Raw genomic sequence first — 25,344 nt, 5'->3', positions numbered from 1 at the left:
TAAATATGTAACAAATGTGCATTAAACTATTAAATTTATTACCGATTATTCCTGCTTACTTTTCCATTATTTTCCTTAAATAATTGTAATTGTTTTTTAACTACTCATATTTTTCTATATTGTATTGTTCTATCTCTCTTCTTTTCCTAACTAATGCATAAACCTACATTAACAATAATCTGTAAATATTTTTCTTTTCCCTTAAATTTTCCACTCTTTCTGGTACAAAGTTTCAAGGACCATTTAGCCATGGACGCTGAATGCTAGATATAGCATTCACTATGAAACAAGTAACAAACATGCCAGCAATGCCATGTCTGTATATATTAGTATACTGTATATTTCCCAGATAACCTTACTACTCTGTTCAATGTGGACAACAGTATATACATTTAGTAGATATAAAGTTTTAATTAAAGAAAAAATAATTGCATCCCTACAATGGATAAATCATTGCCAACCTAAATATCCACTTAGAAGGGAGGTAATTTAAGTATACGTGGTAGCTTCCTAGCTGGGATGATACCACCAAGGTGGTAAGGTACTGTACATGAATTTCAAATGTCAAACTACTTAAGGATGTAGTGGCATCCATTCAGTTTGGTTGCATACAGTGACCTGTTATCATGAGAGTAATTCTGATTCATACTGCGGTGGATTGGTCCCAAATTGAAGACGTAGGAAAAAATATGGATTATTTACTTTGAGGAGTAAAGTAAACTAGAAGTTAATGCAGATGTCACCTCATCAGAGGCCCATAAGTCAGGGCAACACTGTTTAAAAATTTTAATCAAATACCACAAATGACTTAAGTAATTTGTATTCCACATGCTAACTGTCCTTTCTTTAAACCAGGTAATAAATTTAATAAGAAATAACTTCTGTGACCTTGTCATCATACCATCATAATTAAGTCATATGTATTTCCCATTGGAGATAAATTACCCAAGATTGAATCCCCAAAAAATCTGCAATTAGTCTATAAAATAGGGTGATGTTTGGAAGACCATTTATATATCAAAGAAGGAAAGTGTGTTACTGATGCAATGAACTTAAACAGAAACTTCACACTGAATTACTGCATTATAGATTCATATGTCTTATTGCACTTGTGAGGGTTCTCCAACTTGCTAGGGTAACAAGATTTGACTGTACTAATGTTGGTAAGATTATCATCATTTCAATTATTATGTAACAGATCAATGATTGAAATAGAATGAAAAGAAATGTAAGGCTATGGTTTAACCACAGTACATACAAATATACAGTAATTATAAATATATACATGAATGCTCAACATATATTCAACATGATTTGTAGGCTTTACAGCCCACCATTAAAAATTTATAAAACAATACTGATAAAAGATATGCAGATACGCAATTTAAAAAATAGTAAACAACTACTGAATGCATGAAAAATTTGAGATGCAAAACATGGACTTCAAAAGTAAATGAGTAAAACACTAATGATATAGTCCAGAAATAATTCACCATCCTAACTATGCCCCACAAGTCTTTGTATACTGCAGGCTTTTAGTTAGTATCAATAGCTGGATACACATAACTGAAAGATATAGCAATATATGATTTTGTGTAATTAAAAACAAACACTATGTGGTTACAATTGTCTCATGTAGGAGCACAATTTACTAGTCCTGCAAGAGTCAAGTGCTCCAAGTCTGAAGTTCTTCAGCACAACTAATGTTCATCATTAATGAGTTGGTATGAATGCAATAAAAGCAGTTGCAATTTGACCCATGAGCATAAGCATCCAAATGATTAACCTGCCAAAAATGAGCATGCAAAATGACAAGTAACGGGTAAATTCTGTTCCAAGTATCACTCCTTAAAAAAAGACTGCTTATATACATGTGTTTCACTATATACTATCTATTCATGGCTAATCTATTACAAATATGAAGATTTCTTTTTGCTATTATATTCCTACAAATCAGTTGCTTTTTAAAGACCTCACAAGCTTCCCAAACCATTAAGCTTCTAAGGATTTCAAAGTACATCGAAATGCAGCTTTAAGAGTAGGCTCATACTGTTATTTTACTTCATTCTGATCTTTGTCATCTCCTTCTGAAAGATTACATTCATTTTACCGCATAGATTCCTTACGAACTGTGAAACTTCTGATTTATCCAATTTCTGCATTGCAGTCTCCATTGTCATGTATGCTTCAAAAGCTCTAGTCAGAGATTACGACTGATCTTTTATTTACGCTCAAAACCCCTGCAAATGAATAACTATTTCATCCTTATTCTTGCTTGTCACTTCATCTGCAGTCTAGCTTCGTAAAAGGCTTGAAAACAAAATGTTGCAAAACCAAATACTTGTCCACAAGCAAATGTAATCATACTTGACACAAAATAAATGTTATACCACAACAAGCTCAAAAATAAAAAGGTTCAGTACAGAGCCTCAAGGGTTTGCAGTACAAGACAGCATGATACTCAAGTCACCATGCTCGGTCATTACAAAATTACAATATACTCACTGCCAAACAATAACTCAATCAAAATTAAGGTAACACTCGCTTCAATGATGTAAGTGCATATTATAATCCCTTGTTTAAGTTCATAACAAATACATGCAAACAGGAAAAAAAGAACAAAGAAAAATATAGGTACTAAATTTACACAATCTACATTCCCATGCCAATCTCACAGAATGAGAAAATGGCAGAGTTGGTCTTGGCTAAAAATAAAATAAGGAGTCAGAACTAGCCTTACCTTGGCCACTCTCTCTTCTATGGATGGTCCGCCCTGCAAGAGCACGGACTGTAGATATTTTTTATCTCTGGCCTTTTTGAAAAAAGGATGTTTTAATAGCTCCTGTGCAGTGGGCCGCTTCGCAGGATCCTTTTGTAAACAGTCTGTGATCATCTTCCTGATTGCTTTTCCATAATTTTTATATTGGTCCTGAAAATTTCAAACCAGTTTTAAGAAACATTTTTAGATATTCTTTGTGTCCTTAGACTGAAGTCAAGAATGTTAACACAAATAAACTGTAATGAGTTTCAATGAATGTCAACTCTGAAACAATCAACAAAGATGTACTAAACATCAAAATATCCAACTAAGTGCTACAATATGATGCAAACTAAAGAAATTCAGAAGCCTTAAAACCTGCAATCAGAAATTCTGTTTAGTTGCTTTCGATCAAGGTGATACTGGGACAGAGCTCTTACAGTAAACTTATCTTGCATCACTATGAGCCAAAGATAAGTAAAGCTTCCAAATTAGATAACCAATTCTTTAGCAAGGATTTAAACCAAGGCAAAAGATTCCTGTGTGTCAACACTCATGATTCCAGTCTATTCATATTCACTATTAGATCTCCAGTTGTGCAACAATGGCTTGCTAGGATGTCTTGTCCTCCTCCTTGTGAGTCCATCATTATATTCATACTTCATCTGTCTCCTTAGTCCAGGATTTCTTGGCCCTTGCCACAGGTCTTTGCTCTGCTAATTCTACACCTGCCTTTCTGTCTGACTAAGTCTTCCTCGTACCTTCTCATATAATCTCCTCTCATATAATCTCCAAACCAACTAAATCTTTGATGAGTACTGTAATTGGCAGCACATAAGACACCCTTATTTTACAAGGATATTTTGTGGAAAGAACAATTTTAGTATGTTTCATCATACATTTATTGAATTATATTTTAAAGTGATTTTGTAGGGTAAAATGTATGATTCTGTGCATGAAATACAACACTGTGAGACTTACTGGAATAAAGTATGGACTGTATGAAATTTACTATAAATAAACAAGCAGCGCTATGGTCTTGTTTACATCCACTCATTGCAAATGGCTGCCAATGTACCATAAACAATTTTTCAAAAGCTTGTGATAACTGATGGATAAATTGGTTTGTTTTCAAGATTTTATTATTAGTAACATAATTTACTGTAATAATTAGGCTTGTTTTTCAATGTTTTATTATTACAACAATCTTTGTGCCTACCCAGTATGCTCACTGTAGGAAAGGCCTAGCCGTGCCTATGCCACTTGGGTCTCCCATCTGTAATACGGCCGCATTGGATGCAGAGCCAATAAAAAGTGTCTAATATGCTGGCAAATACGATGAATCTTTGAGATTTTGAACTGAGAAGGTTTGGAAGTCAAGATGAGAGGGGATGTGGAATCTAAATCCTCCAAAGTAATTAAAAAAAAACTGATGACAGTCATAAACCCTACCATCAATTTACACGAGACCATGCAAAAATGACAAGTAATATGATAAACTGTAACTAATATTCATTCATACTAAAAACATGACTTGATTGGATAGTGACTGTGATAGAATTCTGGACCAATCAGTAGTTTTCAATTACTACCAACTGATCATAAGATGCCTTACTCCTTGAAGAACTGTCCCAGTCACATCAACCTGCTCTGGACAACACAGTGCTCCCACTATGTAAGTATGTAAAGCATTATCTTTAATCCTGGTGGCCTGCATCTACCCACATTTCATTGTGCAACGCCACTGTGTCAACATTTCAGCTTGCCTATCATCAAGTAAGTTCCATATAAAAATGCAAAGTCAAACAGGTGATTATGTAATGAGGATCAAAATTATTCTAAATGATAATTCACCTAAAATGTATTACAATAAGATCTTATATTAACAGGGACAAAATAAATCTATTCCAAAATACCAAAGTGCTAATTACTTTACCAACATGTCATCCCATACCTTTTCCTCAGCACCTGTCTCTAGTGTAGGTGGGTCATTTTGTAGTGTTAACATTAGAACCTTCATGGGGGGATATTTATGATAAGGCGCTGTTCCAGTCACCATTTCTATTGCAGTAATGCCAAACGACCAGATGTCTGCCTTAAAATCATACCCCGATACCTGCAAAAAGTAAGAATAACGAAGATCAACACTTGGCAATAAAATTGTGTACAGTAGTTGTTAAGTATTTCAAGTGATCTACTTATCAAGTTCTTGCAAAAAATAAAAAATAAAAAAATAAAATTTAAATTTAAAAAAAATTTAAATTGCAATGACATGCATTGACAAAAAATACTCCACACCCCCTGTAATGCCAAAACAAAAAAGTAATATATTAAATCCACTTTTTGCTTTTCGTACCTTTCCCCCTAGGAATGAGACTCTGTAGTACTACTATTATAGATCACATAATAACGATCAAGACATTCAAGTTTCAGAGTAAAGTGTGAATTTAGAATGAAATGCACTGTACAATTAATTTCTTTATTCTAATACTAGAATCCTGGCAAGTCAAAAAATTCTTAAAACAAATCCTGGGTTACTGCAAGCTAGATTCCTTTTTCATATTGTATGCAACTTCAAAATGTACAATGAATCTACTACCGTATATAACAATGCTGCTAATAAGACAAAATAACCATTACAGACAGCAGATGTATTCTAATACATCATTATGAATAGGAAAAGACAATGAACAGAAGCTGCAGAAAACACTATGGCAAAATCTTAATGAAATATGCTATACAATGTACCATACATCTTCACTAATCATTTTAGAATAGTACTGGAAACCAAGGAAATAGGCTATACTACTCATCAAATAAATCATAAACCTACAATATACGCTGGTGGATGTCTGGCAAAAGGGGCACACAAGAGCAATTGGCATGGCAGTGATTTTGTCATACTATTCCTAACAATAGCCCTGCTATTCAAGATATTGTGTACAAAGCTGCACCTTATATTACAAGTGCAATAACAGCTTTACTGTGCCAATAGTTGAATTACTGAAATAATGGTCAAACAGACAGCAAAAAGTAATTTTAAGAACCAAAGGAAGTTCAAGCACAATAAACCACAGAGTTGAATAAATTTAGTATTTCACCATATGTTCAACTTTCTTTTAGCTTATTACTTGTTACTTTCTAAACTTATGACAACTGCAAACCTCCATATCCTATTTTAAAAATGGCAGGTAGAACACCACAGGGGAAGAAAACAAAGTTGTGTAAGGTCATTTCACATTAATGACATTACAGAACTAATAATCATTAATAACAGAAACTATATATTACAGGTAAAAAAATATTATGCACATTCACCACTGTCATTCTTTCAATATACCTGTTCCATAACTTCAGGCGCCATCCAACACGGCGTTCCAACAAATGTGTGTCGAGACTTCTGACGAGACAAATCTCCACCAGTTGACAGCCATGCACTCACACCAAAGTCTGCTATCTGCACAACGCCATCTTCACCCAATAAAATATTACCCGCTTTGATGTCTCTGAAAATTTGAGAAAATATGAATTTAATAATATGAAAGATAGTTTTTTTCATCCTCAGAATATCAACAATCATAATTAGGCCACTTAACTGAAATAAAGAATCTTACTAAGGCCACTTAACTGAAATAAAGAATCAGTCTAAATGAGCATGTCTCAGGTACATACCAGCCACCCTCTTCATTACATTCTACATGAGTTTACAACTCTGATGAATTCCCTCAAAATGTTGGTGTGACAACCTGTAGCCCTTAATTAAGTCATTCATTTAAATTTATTCCAATTATCAGCCCTAATTCATCACCTTATTGCTGCCTTTTTCCTTTTACTAACAAGTTATTTACCTTTAGCTAATGCTTGGTCTATCCAGCTGGGAATTTCACACTGGCATTGTATTTGCATAACTCCAGCATGATCTCTGTATCATTCCTACCATTTTTTTTTTATTCACATTTTTGAGGTGTTAGTATGTTTGTTTTTTATGACAAACTACTTAATACGATGTTCACCGAGTAGTGCCAATAGGATTTTGTTACTCTTGTACTCTGATTTAAACCCTTAACAGATGTAAACTGTTCTATTTTACTTACTTTCATAAAACTATAAAGAAAGAGTAACAGGCATCATTCTTCTTTCTAAAACAAGTATATTTACTTATTACATCAAGCAATAAAGATTTCATCAAAAACCAGGTAGCAGTAGCTAGGATTATCACCATCTTTGTAGTAATATCAGTCTCATTTTTATCAATTTTTGAGTTTAAATTCCCATAGACAGCAAACACTGGAGCTGAAGGATTACACTGATGAACCTTCAGTACTGGCCTAAAGCAAACAGCATAAGGGTTAGCATAGGTAGCTCCATAGATGGAGTCAGGAACTCACAAAGTTCCTGGTAAGTAGAGCCTACAATAAAGTAAGTACGTCAGAATACCCGTATATACGAACACACAAGTACATGTCTGAGTACCTGTGAATAGTCACTTGCATTAACTACTTTAAATGAAATGACAATAAATAACTTGAGGCATGAAGTCACCTTTGCCATGGGTATTCTGCCGTTTCTCAGAGAATCTGTACGTTTGAAGAAAAAATCCTCTACCTATCATCAATCAAAACAACAGACCAAAGCTGCATATGGTGGCTCTTTATTTCAACATGTGAGGCTGAAAATATAACTGCTTCCTTCCTGGGATTGGACTAAAGCAGCTAAAGACACCGCATAAAAAAAAATATACTCCATGAAAATAAATCGTTGTAGAGTAATACATTTGGTGGGCATGCCTATTCTTTTAAATGTAGCCAGCAATGCCTAATAAATGCAAACACAACAAACACAAATTTAGCCTACTAAGACTAGTAAAATTGACTATGATTTTCTCTGGCATACAAGCACAATATGAATCGAGAGCTAAAACATCCCACAATGTTTTAATAATTGTTTCAATATATTCCTGAGATGCAGTAAGAACAGTATGAATGTCTAGAGAACATTCACTATCTCAGTATTTTATATAAGACACTGGTTACACCTACACACCTGTGAATCTGGCCATTATTGTGAAAGTATTCAAGACCTTTTAGCACCTCTCGTAATGCTGTTGCAATCACAGGTTCTTCAAACACTCCATGCTTGCAATCTGATGACTTCATTCTGTTAAAAAATAAAGAGACTTTATTCTAGTATATTATCCTTGGGTATCAACGATTCTTAAATTAATACGGGGAAAATTGTACTATGAAATTCCTATAATTATTCTAAATAGAACTGAAAATGACAGCAATTTCATCATATACTACTCAAAAAGCAGTTAACAAGTTAAAATGGATTGACTTCATTTACATTTTACAGTGGTACCATTTTGAAATTTAACAAAAATAATCCTGCAATATTTTTACATTGCAAATCTAACTGTAAAAATGTACTTCAAGTAACAAAATATCATCTTCCAGAAAATTCTTACCTATGTTTGATGATATCAAGCAAAGATCCGCCACCTAGGAGCTTTAACACAAGCCACAGCTCTTCCTTAACTACAAATGATGTGTAATACGTCACTACATTTTCATGATGGCACAATGACATCGCTTGGATTTCTTTCTGTGAACAAAATATTTTAAGTAATTACATTATAGAATCAAAGACTTCATGCAAAGTACTGCAATATATTTGCAACACAAGTAATATTTTTTTATCATTATTAATAAAAAGCAATTTATTTATTTATTAATGATGCTCCAAAGGATTCTCTCTCAAATAGGAGAAAAATTTCAGTAAGAAGTTGGATGAAAAGCAAAAGACAAACAGCAATGCAGCTGAGGGCAAAAGGAAGGCTGAAAACCATCTTTTCAAATATCTACAGTGTGCTACTAAGCCACACTGTTTGTGATATCTTATTTACAGTCACATCCAATACATGGCTAGGAAGGCAAGTTGTTTCTTTCTATGGAGTTACAATAAAGCTTTCCTATATGAGACAATGTCAACAACTGACACTCAGAAACTTTCATAATATGATATTGTAATGATACAATTAAGTTTGTTCATACTTACCTGGCAGATATATATATAGCTGTATTTTCTGAAGTCCGACAGAATTTTAAAAACTTACGACACACGCAGTGGGAGTCAGGTGGTTAGTACCCATTCCCGCCGCTGGGAGGCGGGTATCAGGAATCATTCCCATTTTCTATTCATAATTTTTATTTCCACTGTCTCCTGAGGGGAGGTGGGTGGGTACTTGATTATATATATCTGCCAGGTAAGTATGAACAAACTTAATTGTATCATTACAATATCATTTTGTTCATGAAACTTACCTGTCAGATATATATATAGCTGAATCCCACCTTTGGTGGTGGGAGATAGACAGAATAGAAGATTTTAGGAAACATATATATGCAGATAATTGATATCTTGATTCTTAACCTGTTAGCATAGCTGACTTCGTGGTTACTGCCGCGTAAGTCTGCTTGTGCTACTAGAGTTGCCAGCGAGGTAGAGACCTATATAGCTGGTGCACTCCAGATGATCTGTCAACAGGGGCGAGACCACGACGTGACTAGACCATATGACCATACCATGAGGGCTAAGAAGAAAATAAATATATATATATATATATCACCACCTGACCCACCTAGCCAAAGTTAAGGTGTGTAACTAAGGCTTAAGAGTTAAGAAGTCACCGTTGTCGGCGACTCAACTACTAAATTAAGAGCTCTTCCTAACCATTTTCTACAGGATAGGATGAGTGGTACTTCTTGCCCCCAAGATTGTGTCTGCAGACACGTATGGCCCTAGCGAGCAGCAGATCTCATATGCCATCTTCACATCTCGCAGGGAGTGTGAATTGAACACAGAGTTGCTTCGCTAAAACATTGGTACTCAGGATGTTGCCGAGTGCCATGCTCTGTTGAAATGCTTCCGAGGCCGCGCCCTCACCTCGTGAGCATTCAAATCCAAAGATTTCAAATCTTTGTGCAAACACAAAGAAGGAGCTTTTTTGAAAGACCTCCTTAACAATAAAGCCAGGGTGTTCTTCGATATGGGCAAGTCTGGTCTTTTCGGAACACTGCAGATTGTCCGTACGACTTAGACTTTCTTGAGTTTTATGTAGATAAAACTTGAGAGACCTGACAGGGCACAGGACTCTCTCTGGCTCCTGCCCACTAACTTGTGCCACCTTACCTTCCATTCCTTGCTTCCAGGCTCCTGGCCCAAGGACAAAACGGTTTCCATTCTTAGGCCATAACGAAAAGCTTAGAGAGCACACCGCCTTGTGTTCTCTAAAGCCAAAACGTGACGATGGCTTAAAATCTCACTAACCCTCTTTGTCGTATCTAGGGTGGTTAGAAAAATGCCTTCCTGATCACATGCAAGAAGTTAACAGGTAGGAGATGTTCGAATGCTTTGACATCAAGAACTTCAGACTATGTCTAAGTTCCATATTGAAAGCTTCGATCTGGACATGCACAGTCAGTCCGTCTGTACTAACGTCAGGTGACCGACCAGTTGACCAGTCAGACGAATCAAGGACAGCAAGGCTGTACCCTGAAGACCATAAGGCACTATTCTTCGCTGAAGGATGAGTGTTTGGACTGCCTGGGCGATTCAAGCTAAGCAAACCTTGGGGGGTGTATCAACGCAACCCAACGTCGTTAGCGAATCAACTCCTGAGCCACTCCTGACTCGAGCTTCTGGTGCCAGGAGAAAGGAGCGAGGAGCAAAAAGGCGATTCACCAGGTCCCGAAGGACGAATGCCTGACAGTCCAACCTGGTCTCATGTTAAAACGATCATCGGGGGTGTATAAACGCAACCGACTTCGTCAACAAGAAACTCAGGGCTACTATATGTCTCCTGATCTCGCACGAGTGTCTGACTCCGAGAAAACAGGTGAGACAAAAAGTAGATGGTGAGCGAGTTTCGAGATTTCACAGAACTCAAAGATCTGAATGAAGGGCTTTTGTGTTTGACAGACGCAAATCTCTGAGCCCAAAGGCCGTCAACAACATATTTGCGTATTCTTTAATAGTTGTGACTGCCAGCTTATCCCATTCTTCAGACGGAAAAGGAAGAAGCGGTAATCTTATTCCTGTCAACATCTCGATAGTCTGAACGTAGTCAGACTCAGAGCGGAGAGGTTATAGGTACCTTTCGAGTTAGAGTAGACCGACTCTCTCGGAAAAGGTCCTTGGAAAGTGAACTAGGAAGTATGTGACCTCTGTGAATCCAGGGATCCTGAAGGGCCAACATGGGGCGATCAGCGTCATTGTCGCTCCTGTGACGTCATAAATCCTCTTATTACATTTCCTAAGCGATTGAAAAAGGGGAAAAAAGACTAAACATCCATCCCCGTTCAATATCATAGGATGGCGTTTAATGGTACCGATCCCGGATCGAGAATAAGGGAGCAGAGAAGAAGAAGCCTCTTCGTCCTCAACATATCGAAGAGAAGAATGAAAGGGCGTCCCTAAAGTCTCCACAACTCTCAACTTACTTCTAAAGAAATATTCCACTCGGAAGTCAATAGTTGCTGCCGTCGATCGAGACGATTCGTACGGACTTTTTTTTGCAATCCTGTAACGAACCTCTAGAGGATCGTTACATTCTACGCCTGTTGTTATAATAGGCTCTTTCTCGTAAACTCGAACAATGGGACGAGAGAAGATACTTCTTAAGATATGAGAGAGCTGTGGAATATCAGAGTTGATCTGGACCACTGGTTCCCAAAAACTCGTTTCGAGGACTGGAGGGACTACCGAATCGCTTTACTTCTTTCAGATTAAGATCCAGGACATTTGAACCCTATCCAGATATCCGGCACCTTCTTTCTATCACCTCAGGTGATAGACGCACTGAGAGATGTTCAGAATCATTCCTAGATCTTGAATAATATTTCAGTTTCCCGGTCGGAAAAAACTGTGATCTTAATTGCAGTCTATTTCGGGGAAACAAAACTTCTTCAGGAAGGAAACTGGTCCCCAGCAAGCTCATCCATTCCCTCCCCGAGTATGCTTACTTCCCTAATAAGGCTGCGCTTTGCCTAAGCAGGCGAGCATATAAAAGTGCAATGTTGCGGTAGACTCGTAGTTCTATACCGTGCGGTAACGAGCACCGAAAGGATTAAGAGATAACTCTGTTGAACATAGTAAGGCAAAACGAATGCAACGTTTATTCATTCACGTAAGAAATCCCTTCAATCTAGGCTAAAGTCCGTGATTGTAGGACAGAGATACAGTTAGTCAGTCAATCCCGCAGGAGAGACGTAACCGCCAGCACAGAGATACGGTTAGTCAGCCAATCCCGCAAGAGAGAGAGACGTAACCTACCGCGCATGACACGCACGATCTGGTTACTGGTGGCTCAGTTGGACTGGAGGACAGAGACAGCGTGACAGCAGCAGCCAGCAGCTTACGAATGTCGTCTCTTAACTTTATGTCTGGGTTGCCACTACCCTATTCTACGAAGAAATAGTCCGTTATTTTCTGAGCAGATAGACTCTCAAGCTGGTATATTTAGGCGAAACAGAAAACGCTAAATATATAGATGCGTTTGTGTCGTCAGAACACTACCATACAACGGTAAAAGATAAATCGGAAACTCCTGGAAGGCTGCAGGGAGTAACGATTAAATGTCCTTAAAATAGACAATAGACCTCTCGGTTGCCATTCGAAGAGGTAACTACAGCAAGCGTATATGACTTGAACCAACCAGAAATAAAATAACGCAAAGCAAAATGATATTGTTATGATACAATAAAGTTTGTTCATACTACCTGGCAGATATATATATAGCTGAATTCGGAAATACAGCTACATACATATCTGACAGGCAAGTTTCATGAACAAAACTTAAGAGAATCGAAGCAGTCAGCTCAAGCTTCTTATGTTATTGGACATAAGCGTTCATTGACGTAGTCTACAAGTCTATTTCTTGTACGAGTCTGCGAATGACGAATGAGAGCTCTTCCGAATCTTGTCAATAAGAGCTTATTCGCTTACGCAATATCAAGTTAATGAGATGTTTGTCAATGAGAACTAATCCATTACGGGGACAAAGAGATATTTTGTCAATGAGGGGATACCACTTACTTGACAAAACGATAGTATATTGTCAATGGGGGAAAGTCACTGAATTGACAAAACGTAATCCAGGCAAGTCTAGCATTTTATTTTTCCGATTCCCGTCTCAAACGAGGAAGGGGCAAGAATCCTGTTAAGAGACTAGGCTTACGGCAGGGAGTGAACGACGATGTTCAATTCGGCAGCGTATTTAGTCCCGACTAGAAACTAACAAAACCTATCATCTGAAAAACCCTTTCAGATGGGCTAAAAAGCTTGCAAAATTATCCTGGGAAGAGGAAGAAATTCTCCAACCAGCTTCCTCTCCCGTATCACAACTAAAGCCTGCTAAAGCTTAAATTTATTGGCAGTATGGCAAAAGAAGTCCTATCTTGCGCTTTCCTGAAGAGCGTCCTTTTGATGAGTACCTTTGCAAGAATCCTACTGAACATTGCCGAGAGTCCTGACGTGCAGGACATCGAGCCTTTACCTAACCCGTAACTGCCTTATCGCAAAGTCTTGACTGCGGTAGAGAAAACGAGATCATTCCCTAGAGCTTTCCCTTAACTCCATCCACCTTTGCGAAAAGCAATAAAATATTGACAGAGATCTCTTGAATTCACGAAACCCGAGGTCTTGCTGGGTTTCGAAGACGAAGTTGTCTGTTCACTTTAAGCTTCCTCCGAAGCACTGCTTACTTCACATTCTTTGCATGTGAGGTATAAGGTATCACCGAAGGTAGAGGTAAAAATTCTTGAGCCCAAATCGTAAACAGGAGCTTGAAGAGTTCAATAGAAACGTTCAGCCAGACGACACACCTGGCGTGCGCTGGCGCGCGGGCGCGCTCGGCGTCCACTGGCGAGCAGTGAGCACGCTCGGCGTCCACTGGCCAGCAGCGAGCACGCTCGGCGTCCACTGGCGCGCCGCGGGAGTGCGCTCGGCGTCCACTGGTGCGCGCTTGGCGTGCACCCGCAGCGCGCCTGGCGTCCATCCGAACGTCCCGTCCAAGCCGAGCGTCAAAAGAAGCGTGCAGAAAAGCGTCACGCTCCTGACAGGCGTCAAAACAAGCGAGATTACATCTCGGAGAGAAATCCGACTGCACGAAACAGTCTCAGGAGAAGGGTCGATCGTGCGAGAATACGAGGGGCGACTGGCGAGAGGGAACGCCTTCTTATTCTCACAGTAAACAAAACTCGGACGTCCGCTCTCAAAAGCGTTCGCGTCCTGCTACTAAGACTTCCATTTCATATTTCTCGGTGGAAAGACGTACACGTGATCAGGCGACGTTCGCCTTCTTACTTCTCACTGGAACGCATAACGAGAGAGAGAGAGAGGACGTGAAGCGTCTCCTCTACAAAGCTTCTATTTAGAGGGCGCGAGTCCTTCCGAAAGCTCCAACCCCTGCGCAGGGAGGACGAGAAGCAATCCTTCAGGATTCGTGCACGTGCACGCACTTAGGCAGTCTGGGGATTTTCATCAGAAACTGCCGAAGGCACGCCAGATCGGTGGGGGTTCCTCGTAACCCTCCTTCGGCTTTCGACATGCTCTCTCCCCGGGTCCTGGGAGTCAAGCAGAGGTCCCGGCCTAGAGGCGAAATAAGGCCGATCTGACGCACCCTCCACTACACAAGGGGCACTGTCACTGCACTTAGCCACTTCGCTATTGCTCTCTAAAGCAAGCACTTTCGATTCTAAGATACGAATCGAAAGAGTATTAGAGAAAGGGCAATAACCTCTACAGACACTGTTTAGGGCCCCCCGAAGGCAACATTACAGGGTTATGAGAAACAATAACAGAAGTAGCACTCTTCACAACAATGAAGGAGAGCGATCACCTCTCGCAGACAAATTCATAACCCGTAGGCCATACTACAGGGTTAGGAAAAAAAAAAAAAAAAAAGTCTACAGGAAGGTTAGCAGGTTCACTACCCTGACTTTTGTTTACTGATTAATTGCGTATGCAGTACGAATCATACGTTTTCCTTACGGAATTAGACATGTTTACTGGTTAATTGCGTACATACGAATCATACGTCTTCCTTACTGAATAGACAGTCTCACACTCCTCACATGACAATCTCAACCAAGAAGCAAGACTCATACCCCTCTGCATACCAAGTGCGGATCTACCGAAGCTTTCGGTAGCCACACCCTATCTTTGCAGACAACACCCTCTGAAACTAGCCTAACTAGATTCAGATATGCAAAAATGAATCAAATTCAAATCAATTTAAGATAGCGTATGTCTAGCCACAAATCCAAGTAAATAAATTAAAAGACAATAGGATACTTAGCGGCAATGAAGTTTCCAAAATCTAAGACAAGACGGAGGTACTGGAAACAGGTGTTTCCAGCACCGGCGACAGAAAAAATTATGAATAGAAAATGGGAATGATTCCTGATACCCGCCTCCCAGCGGCGGGAATGGGGGTGGGTAACTAACCACCTGACTCCCACTGCGTGTGTCGTAAGTTTTTAAAATTCTGTCGGACTTCAGAAAATACAGCTATATATATATCTGACAGGTAAGTTTCATGAACAAATCTAAAATTAATTCCCCAAAGCACACAGAAAACATTATTTTCTAATACAGTAATGAGATATTATTAGCTCATTTAATGCAATAAAGGACCAGTCGTGAACAATTAAATTTAGAATATATATTGCAATTGAAAAAGTTTTTAATGCACACAACAATGTAAAAAGAAACCTAATGTATGGTTCAATGTCAAGAAAAAGAAAGGGGTAAAAAAATTTATTTCATTGAAACCAACAACTTTTCTGTGAACTCCATTAAGTAATAAAACAGGAAAGGGGTTTTTTAAAATATCCATAGCAGTTTTATAGCAACAAGTCCTTCCAAGTTCATACTTCACTATTTTTCCCCCAGCCCAAAGAAATCATTACGCATACCACATGAATATGTATCTTCCAATTCTTTTTTTATCAACATCTGAATTTCATAAACCTAGACATATGATGATGCAAGTCCTTCATGAACTACTCCAATGAGTGTATAACAATAATCCCAGGTTTAAACAATTGTTACAAAAAATACCACTGCATCCAAATAAATCTCAATATCTCATCAGGACATTTCTTTCCAAGCCTTTGTTGAAGGAACTTTTTCATTTCACCATCACCCTTCACTAAATGAACAATGAACAAACCCATCAGGAAATACTTACTAATAATTCATCCATACTTGTATTCCATTTTTCTAGGTTTATTCTTTTGATGGCACATTTTTCGCTGCGGGGGATACATAATGCAGAATGTACAACGGCTGTGGCTCCAATACCTGTAAAAGAAATGTGATAATCAATGGCAGGAAGTTTGATAATTTTCAGAGTTATTTATGCTTCAAATAACAAAATAGTTTACTTATGCATTTGTGAAGTAACAATTTGTTATGAAAAGAATAATTAAATGAAAAAAAAAAACCCTATCTTTAGTGATGTTCCTGTTGGTCACTGGTCAGGCACAAAACATTATTATAAGAATCTGATCATGTGACATAACTTGAAACAAAATGATTGTCCCCATTCCAGTAGTGGGGTCTCTTATTCAAATGATGACAACAAAAGAATTTAGCTCCACAACTGAATCTTGAGTTATTTTGTACCTTACAGCCTTCACAGCTTTGTACCTTAAAAGTTAACACTTCATATTTATGCACATATTGCAACATATTATATGGAAATCTACTGAAGGAAGCCATTTCAAAATACAGTATAGTGATGTGAGTGGTTCTCCTTTGTTTAGCTGGGAGCTAAAAAGGCATAAAATTGCTTTATGCATATTGTCTACTCGAAAAACAACCATGAAATCTGTAAGACTGATGTCAGACCATGAACGTAAAAAAATAAATGAGTAACATGGTTTACTAAAGGAAATTTGTAAGTATATCTGCTAATATATCTGAGACAAACTCCATCCTTTCCTACTAATCTGCAGACATTTCTGAATCTGTAGAAGCAGAATGGTAATTTTTCAATCTCAAATTTTTTGGGGTAATGTCCTTGTTGAGAACAGAATACTGAAAGGACAACATACACAGCATCTAATGAACACCAAAAAAAAAAAACAAAATGTACACAGTACAAAAAAATTTATGATTTGTGTACAGTTAGTCCATGCTATACACTTTGAAGATTGAATTTAATAGACATTCTGCAAGTCTGAAACTATCTAATGATTACAATATTAGAGAATCCAACTCCGTTTCACATGTATATCAACAGTATAGATATACATGTATGTTTTCTCTGCAGTAAGGTACAAAAATTCTAAAACTGCTATGTATCCTTAAAAATGAGTATTCCTCAAGCATAATAGGAAGTGAGACATTTTTTATTTTCCTGTATTGCAAATGCCCCTTATAAAACACTAGTCTTTGAAAAATGGTACATCCAATTTTATTACACTCAAGTAAGGTACACTGTTTCTCTTCCATACCTGCATTAATAAGACACATTTAACAAAAAAAAAAAGATGACCTTGACATTTTCTACTTGAATAACCTAAAATGATATGGCCCACTATGATCGTTATTAAATTTACTGAATCCATTACAATATAATGTCATATCAATTTTGCAAATGCAGTCAATGAAGTCTAAGTTACTATGTACATGACCCTTGGCTTAGCTTAAACACACCCAACTGCATAAAAGGTGTATTGAAAATATAATTCACATGAAAATATGCCATCACCTCACATACTCCAATTTAAATGGTGAAAAATACCTGACATATTAATAAAAAAAATTACAATAAACTGCGATGCCTTTATAAAATTTCAAAATAACATATGCTTGCTAACTACTGTAGTTTTAATGACTGTACTATTTCTTGCAGTGCTTTGTATTAAGAATGAAAAAAATATATGACATTTCTGGATGCACTTCACTACGTACTTATAAACCTCTTAGAACGTGTTAGTTCCACCAGCATCTTAGACTCTGGTCACAGAGGTGTACACTGAGAAGCACACTAATGCCTGTTTTCACCAAAAATAGGAAAGAAGGCAGAGAGTGAATACTAAGACAACTGAATCATAGGTGAGTAGTGCTTAAACCACATCAAATAATTAAATGAATATCATTTTTGCCCACAAACCCTTCCAAACTTTTTTCAACTGTAACCTTGACTGTATTATATTCCCATGGATCTTTTCAACTGTAACCTTGACTGTATTATATTCCCATGGATCAGTCTCTCTTGAAAGAAAAAATTTCAACATTCACAAAAATTAAATTGTACTCCTGCTGATGGGCAGTGTGCCTAGGACTTTAGGCTAAGATTACTGGGCTGGAATGAGGTTCAGTAGGTAAAGTACGTACTAATGGCCCACCTAACAAAAAATTATATAGAGCACTGTCTCTTACTAATACATACCCTGAAATATTAACAAATACTAACTACAATTTAAATGATACAGAATGATATCAAACCAAGTCGAATTACTATAGCCCTAAAATAATGGCTCAGGTTTTGACTGTACTGTACATAAATGAAGTTCAGAGCATTCCAACATACTCTTCTGTCAAACATATATCAATACAATACCAATTTGTTCCTTTAAAATTGACAATCAATCTAACAATAAATATTATGTCACTGGAAAGAGATGACACAAGGTACCAAGGGTAGGTTATTTAGTCATTCATCAATACAACACCAGTTTCTTCCATTAAAGGTGAAAATCAATTACTATTCTAATCAATACTGTGTTAAGTCAATTGGAAAAAGAGTTTGCGCAAAATGTACGTACTACAAGGAAGTACTACCTAATTGTAAATGACTTTGATGAATGTAGGTCCGTCAAATGGACAGAATTATTTGTATGCCTACCCACTTCTGAAATGTTGGGCTTGTCTCAAAGAACCAATACAACTGTACCACCACTACAACTACATAAAACTTGAAAAATTGAAACGGAGTAAATTTCAAGCACCAGTTTAGCAAGCCAAATTTCTTCAAATTAATTATCTCGCTAAGTTATAATAATCTGTATGAAACCGTACGCTAGGTTATACACCATTACGCTCAATGGTGTATAACTGCACACCTGTTCCAATTGATCACCGTTAACACAATAAAACCTTCCTTCCACACGCACCTATTTCAAGTGAACCGTAATGATTAAATGTAAGGAAATCTTATGATTAAATGTAAGGAAATCTTATGATTAAATTAAGGAAATCTTATATTTTCAGTGACGGGTTATACAAAATGAGTTTTTCATCACACTAGAGTACCACTGTAACATCACTTCTGTTGAAAGAATAACCCTTTATCACACGGTATGAACACTTAGGTTTTGTGAAATTATAGACAATAAAAATTTTCTTATGTTTGAAAAGTGGTGAAAATTAACTGGTGCTTAAAGATTGAATTAAAGCCACTAACATGGGTCATACTTTTTCTCAAGACCAAACTCCAGTGAAATGCTAATTGCACTGCAAACTAGCCCTGAACAATAACTGCATTGCTACTGGCCTAACCAGCCAAGGTCTCCATGAAAGTAAATAAAAACAAAATTAAATCTTACCTAGTAGTTTTCACTTTTAACAACACAAGTAAAATTAAAATCTAAATGATGAAGTTTAAATATAGGCTAAATGTAGGCTAGCCTAGGTAAAGTTACAGCTGACCAATAGGGATACTGTCTAGAATGAGAATGGCATAGGCTACACCTCTCGGTAGATCTACAGTACTATTCGCGAGGGGGCTAGACTATGGCAGTTGTGGTTTTCTATGCAGTTTTACCTCCTGAACAAGAATTTTAAGTAGTAATATTTATTCAGATGACTGTAATTAATCCCCAGGGGCCAGTACTAAACACAGCAAAATACATTGGACACCCCAATCCCTAGTCGATGTTGTATCCGCGGTTACGTTCCTTGCAGTCCGTGCGGAACTATTCTGTAGAATTACCCACCTCTCCAGCTAGCTTTGTACCACTATAAAGTAAGCACCAAATTCAATGCTTTGCATTCTAGCTGTTTTATTATAATATGACAATAGGGGTAAACTTTTGAAAAATAGGCCATCAACATACGTATCTTGATTTTTGCGCAACATATAACTACTACACAGTCTCTGCAATAGCTTTTGGTGGCACGCATAGAAGGGCTTATTTTAATTCTCTGGGTGTGTTAATAAAATGTTGTGTGTGTAAATTATCAATGTTTCTGAGAGCATATCTTGAGCTAGGTTGGGAAGACTGCAAGTCATGTTGTGAATCTGAAATGACCTGTCTCTCGCACATTCTTTTTTCCTTTAGAACATTCAAATTAAATAGTATTACACAAAGAAAATCGTAAGTAGATCCTGGCTTAATTATTCTCGGCCTATTGAACTCGAAAACTATATTAAAAGTTAGGCTACAAAAAATCATTTCTAGTCATGTGATCGTGCTGTGAAGTGCAATGCTAGCCTACTATATAGCGAACTCCATCAATGCCTTGTAAGGAGACTTTTACACGTCTAAATACTCTTATAATGATTTTATTCATTCATTTCACATCTGAAATGCCATGAAATAGCCCAGGAGTGTATCATAATAAGCAAGTACTTCGAACTGGGGGCCAGCAGACGACGCGAAAGGCATTAGAGAAAACGGGCACATCACTGAACCTGGGAAAACAGTGTCATATCCGCCCGAGATCTTCTCCACAACCGGATGTTTCTCTACTGAACATTAAGCACGAACAGTTTTGGTCGTTTGTCCGTCCACTGAAAATCCAGCCATGGCACCGAGATATGACACTCGTTTGACACACGCATCAAAACATGCATGGGCCGGGAGTGGCCTCGACCAACGAAACGACACCACCGCCACCGATTCGTCACACCTTTTAGGTCACTATCACTGGATCGGGGCTCATTTCGCTTGCACACACATTGACCTGGACCATTCATAGTCCCTTCGGCATATCGGAAATCTTACCTATGACTTCTCGTAGCTCGTAATCCTCTTTCGTATTAGGCCAAGGTTTGTCTTCGGCCATTTTGGACTCGCCAGAAATGCTCCCTCGGTGCGGCCGCGGCAGCTGCTGTAAGGCCGCGGGAAGGTCCACGGACGCTGATTTTTTCCGGTAGGTGCCAGGAGATCCAGGAGGCATCAGCCCCGGGGTGATCTTCCTGAAATGACAAATGACGGTGTTACAATCTAAATGATTTCCAAGTCGTTCCCATCATCCACAACAATCATATTGGTTGTTATAACGGGGTTCTGCTATTCAACCCCTATACTAAAAACAACTGTTTTGGAGAAAACCAGATTTAAGCTATTGAAAATTACTTTGATATGTTATTAACACACTGAAATGATCAAATTACAACAATAAGGGATGCTCTGAAAAAAGGAATTGGTAACATTTTGCCTGTGTTCGTAAAAACGAGGGCAGCGGTGAGACAGCCGTGCATATCTGGCACCACATTCTAATTAGGAGATATTAAATCCATAGGTATTGCGCACTTTTGCATACATTTTATGACATTATTCAATCTACATAATCAACGAAAGATAAATACATTTGTGAGACGTTGTATCTTTTATTTCAGCAACCCTCAAATACGATTGCCTGATGACTCGATCTTACAGTTGCCAATCAGTATATTCTTTACGATTAATACCTTTCTTGTGGCCTTAGTTTTTTTTTTTCTTTCTTTCTTTTTTTCACTCGTCATCCTGTACCCAATTAGTTTTCTGTTACGTACACAGATAAAAGCGTTGGATAGCTTACCAAATTACTTTACAAAAACGATAAGTAAAGTCACGGTCATTGGCCAACTTTCCAAAGTAAAAGCAAACTTGAAAGCGAAGTGCCAACAGCAGAAGATGCAAAAATCCGAACACGCTCCTACCTACACGGCAATTCATTAAAGGATGAAACAAAAGAGACAAATTCCGTGCGACAAACTATACCTGGGGATATCCCGCGATCGACAACAGCAGGATACGAAATATTACGAATTCGGCTGAAATATTTTGAAAGTTCCTCCCACTGTCTGTCTGGATGAAGGGGGAGGGGGGGATCGTGGTGTCACTCTTTTTAACTAGACCTATATAACAGGTGTGTATATGGACGGTATATTGTAATACTCTAGCGACGGTCAGTCTGGTGCGAGCTGGATAGTGCACACACGTATAGACATATAAGAGGAGCGTTGAAGTCTGTCTAAATTAAGAAAGAACAATCGTCCTTCTATTTCCTTCGTCTCCTCCTCGTCCTCCTCCTCCTCCTCCGCCTCACCCGCCCATTTGGCATTTCTGTCTCCAACAACTACTCCACCCTCGCCCCCTTCCCCACCTCCCCCTTCCTGTCTTGTCCTGGCACTGTTTACTCTCGGTTAGTACGAGTAGGAGGAGTTAGTCAGACAGCACACAGGCGTCTTTTGAAAGTGTAACGCGATTACAAATTGATAAAATATCAAAATACAACTAGACGGTTGTGAGTTGCCGCGTGGGCCGGAGGAGAGGAGAGAGAGAGAGAGGAGAGCGCGGAGAGAGACCGAGAGAAAGAGCAAGAGAGAGAGCAATAACTCAATTGAAATGGCACTGGAACTGCGGCTAAGTATTCCCCTAAATGATTTGTGTGCAGCAATGAGGCAAGCACTTTCATGACCAAGGTAACTCCGCTGCGACAGGGCAGGAGGAATCATGAAATGGGGGGGGGGGGGGAGGAATTTCCTTCAATGCATAGTTGTAGAAGTTACCTACCAGTCTCCTCTCCGCCCCACACCTAACACACCATCACTGTATCGTCGTCATCATCATCATCACCATTGCCAGGTGCATGCACCATGCATAGCCTGCGTCCCCCTCCCAACCCCCACACCTTTCCTACCCCCTCCCTGGGGTTAACCTGTAGCTGTTTACGAACCAACACGCTATATAGAACCATGTTCACAGACAAGGCCATATATACTTGTATTCATGCAGACGTAAGTTCACAAAGAGCCGTTCGAAGACTCCTAATCAGACCTCCGGGCAGAGCCACACGTACACTGACTCCTGATCAGTCAAAAAGAAAAAAAAAAACTATACTCATAGACTCATGGCCGCTGGCTCCTTCTAGCAAACTCGTGTCCATAGACTCATGTTTGACCTGATGCAACGAGCGGCTGATCAATAGTTTCGTTGGCTGTTTGCGATGAGGTCACACCCCCCCCCCCCTAAAAAAACCCCCTACCTCAACCCCCGCGGCTCGGGTAGCGATTTCATGCTCTCTCCGTACCTGATAAGATTTTAATAATCCAGGTAAACCGACTCGGCTTATGATTACGCGTATAGCCTGTTATGCTTGCCGGAGCTGTGGTCGTCTTCGCAGAATGTTATCGAGACCCTGGCAATGCAGATTTGCTGCTATTAATAGCAGGGAAGTTGAAAAGATTTGTGGACACATTTCACAACTTGAAGCCTGATAGATAGATATATAAACATATAAACTACTTACTGAGGTGAATCGTGCGTAAGCAGGAGTCATAGAAGGAAAGAAATGAATGAGACTACTTGACGGTCAGATCATCATCGTCTTTACTTTGAATATTATAGAGAAGTTGAGCGCGACCTCACAGTCATTTGCGTGACTACCTAATGGGGTTCATGTATTAATAACGGCGACTCGTAGATTGGATACAAGCCCGGGCCAATACAGCCGCTCCTTCAATTACAGTGTCTGGGCATCTCTCTCTCTCTCTCTCTCTCTCTCTCTCTCTCTCTCTCTCTCTCTCTCTCTCTCTCTCGTCAGAACCTGCTAAATTTAGGTTTTTATTCAAACCAGATTTCAGTGGCTATGCTACGCCACATCATCTACGGTGTGGAAACCGCTATTGTTAGCACCTTCATACATACCGCTATTGTTACTTTCAACAGTTAAATTTGCAATTCTGATTGGCACATTCATCTAATGCATCCACAGGATGCTGTAAATATTTCTACTAAAGGGAACGGATGTATATAAAAATAAGAAATAAGTCCCTGTTCCAGTGTATAACAGTCGACAACAATCGGCAAGAAGACGAACAAGCAAAGGAATGTAATCGCGGAGAGAGACAACCACCAGCATTGCAAACTGAAGATCATCCAATTTCGTTTACTCTGGCAACGATGTCCAGGCTGCAGGTTACATACGCTCTGCGTGAGGATTAGGACGAAAGCTGCTGTGAATGAAAGGGATGTTCTCACCACAAGTGCAACTTACAAATGTCCTCCACAGATCACACACGCTGAGCGGAACTGTCATAGCGATAAGCATCGCTATATTTTAGTTGGCAGCTCTGAAGGTTACCCAGTAGCGCTCGGTGCATATGTGAAAGGAACACAGCGCTTCGAGTTAGACGAAGTACTACTCGGTGTTAGTGCCATAGAAGTAAAATGCTCTCTCTCTCTCTCTCTCTCTCTCTCTCTCTCTCTCTCTCTCTCTCTCTCTCTCTCTCTCGAAATAGCGGTTATGTTATGAGCATTTCCAAATAGCAAGGCATAAATATCGTCACTACCAGTTGATCGTGCCAATATACAACTTCAGCTAAAAACACCGATATTGACCAATAAATACAATCGTTAGAAAACTACGTTAGGTAAGGAACAATTCTACGGCTAAAAATGGAGAGAGAGAGAGAGAGAGAGAGAGAGAAATCACACACACATCTGTTCATTATCTGGAATAAAGTACAGTAACGAATTGATTAAGCGGGATATTTATTTTGCGCACGCACGCATTCCTTTCTTACGCTTTCGGAAGGTTAAAAGAAAAGTCTTGTCTCTTAAGTAGTCGTCTCCTTACCATGAAAAGTAGTTATTATTGCTATAACTGGTATTATTATTTATGATTATTATCATTGGGAAAACAACTCACTTGCTTTGTTAACCTCCACAGAACTGGAACCCTTTGTGCAAAAGACGAGCAAAAACAAAGGCCAAAAGTGCTAAAGAAATCGGTACGTAAGGTATTAATTTTTTAAAAACTGATGTTCGTTTTGAATTAATAAAAAAAGATTGAAGCAAATGGGCATCAAGTTTTAAAGCAATATGGCAGCCTATGAACTTGAGCGCAAGCAAGAAGCACCTCAGCCAATCTTTAGCACAGCCACGATAGGCCTCTCCTACTGGAAATTTCCTACCTCATTCTAAGTGGTCTTCGTAGAACGTAATGACGTCACAGAAATAGTTAAGAATCAATGGTGTAAGTGTGTCACAATATCCGATATCGTACAGACATGGTTATTCCCAGCCTGGACGGACAAACCTAAGACGTCTGTACGAGCTTAACAGGTCTACAACCATTGCACTTCTCCAATGTTTCACAAGTGACCTTGAAGAAGCCGGACGGGACTAAGCTCGTCCGCTAATGACAGCTAAAACTTTGCTAACTTTAGCGATGAGCTTTTCGTTTTCCAAACTAGGAAAAAAGCGACTACTTTAGCAGAACTGGTGACGTTTTCCTAGTGACGGACGATTCGCTTCGCCCTCTTCTCGCAATATTTCGAAGACGAGAATCGTGTAGCGCTT

The 25,344-nt window shown here is 38.7% G+C and overlaps 1 protein-coding gene across 17 annotated transcripts in view; it reads right to left on the bottom strand.

The window, feature by feature from the left end:
- Positions 1-25,344, bottom strand: part of LOC135204360 (serine/threonine-protein kinase OSR1-like) — a 368,965-nt gene that overhangs the window by 65,533 nt on the left and 278,088 nt on the right. For 15 of the 17 annotated variants that reach the window (XM_064234579.1, XM_064234571.1, XM_064234574.1 and 12 more), the window contains 7 exons: positions 20,779-20,972; positions 16,011-16,123; positions 8,226-8,362; positions 7,802-7,915; positions 6,099-6,264; positions 4,713-4,874; positions 2,741-2,929 (listed from right to left, as the gene is read on the bottom strand). In XM_064234579.1, coding sequence (XP_064090649.1) covers positions 2,741-2,929; positions 4,713-4,874; positions 6,099-6,264; positions 7,802-7,915; positions 8,226-8,362; positions 16,011-16,123; positions 20,779-20,972 — 1,075 coding nt within the window. Of the gene's footprint in view, positions 1-2,740; positions 2,930-4,712; positions 4,875-6,098; positions 6,265-7,801; positions 7,916-8,225; positions 8,363-16,010; positions 16,124-20,465; positions 20,610-20,778; positions 20,973-24,956; positions 25,118-25,344 lie in introns of those variants that run through there. The other 2 variants (XM_064234581.1, XM_064234588.1) reach the window with 2 other exon arrangements.

The sequence above is a fragment of the Macrobrachium nipponense genome, chromosome 44 (assembly GCF_015104395.2).
Source record: "Macrobrachium nipponense isolate FS-2020 chromosome 44, ASM1510439v2, whole genome shotgun sequence".
NCBI classification, from domain to species: Eukaryota; Metazoa; Arthropoda; class Malacostraca; order Decapoda; family Palaemonidae; genus Macrobrachium; species Macrobrachium nipponense.
This window is presented reverse-complemented; position numbering and strand designations above follow the sequence as displayed.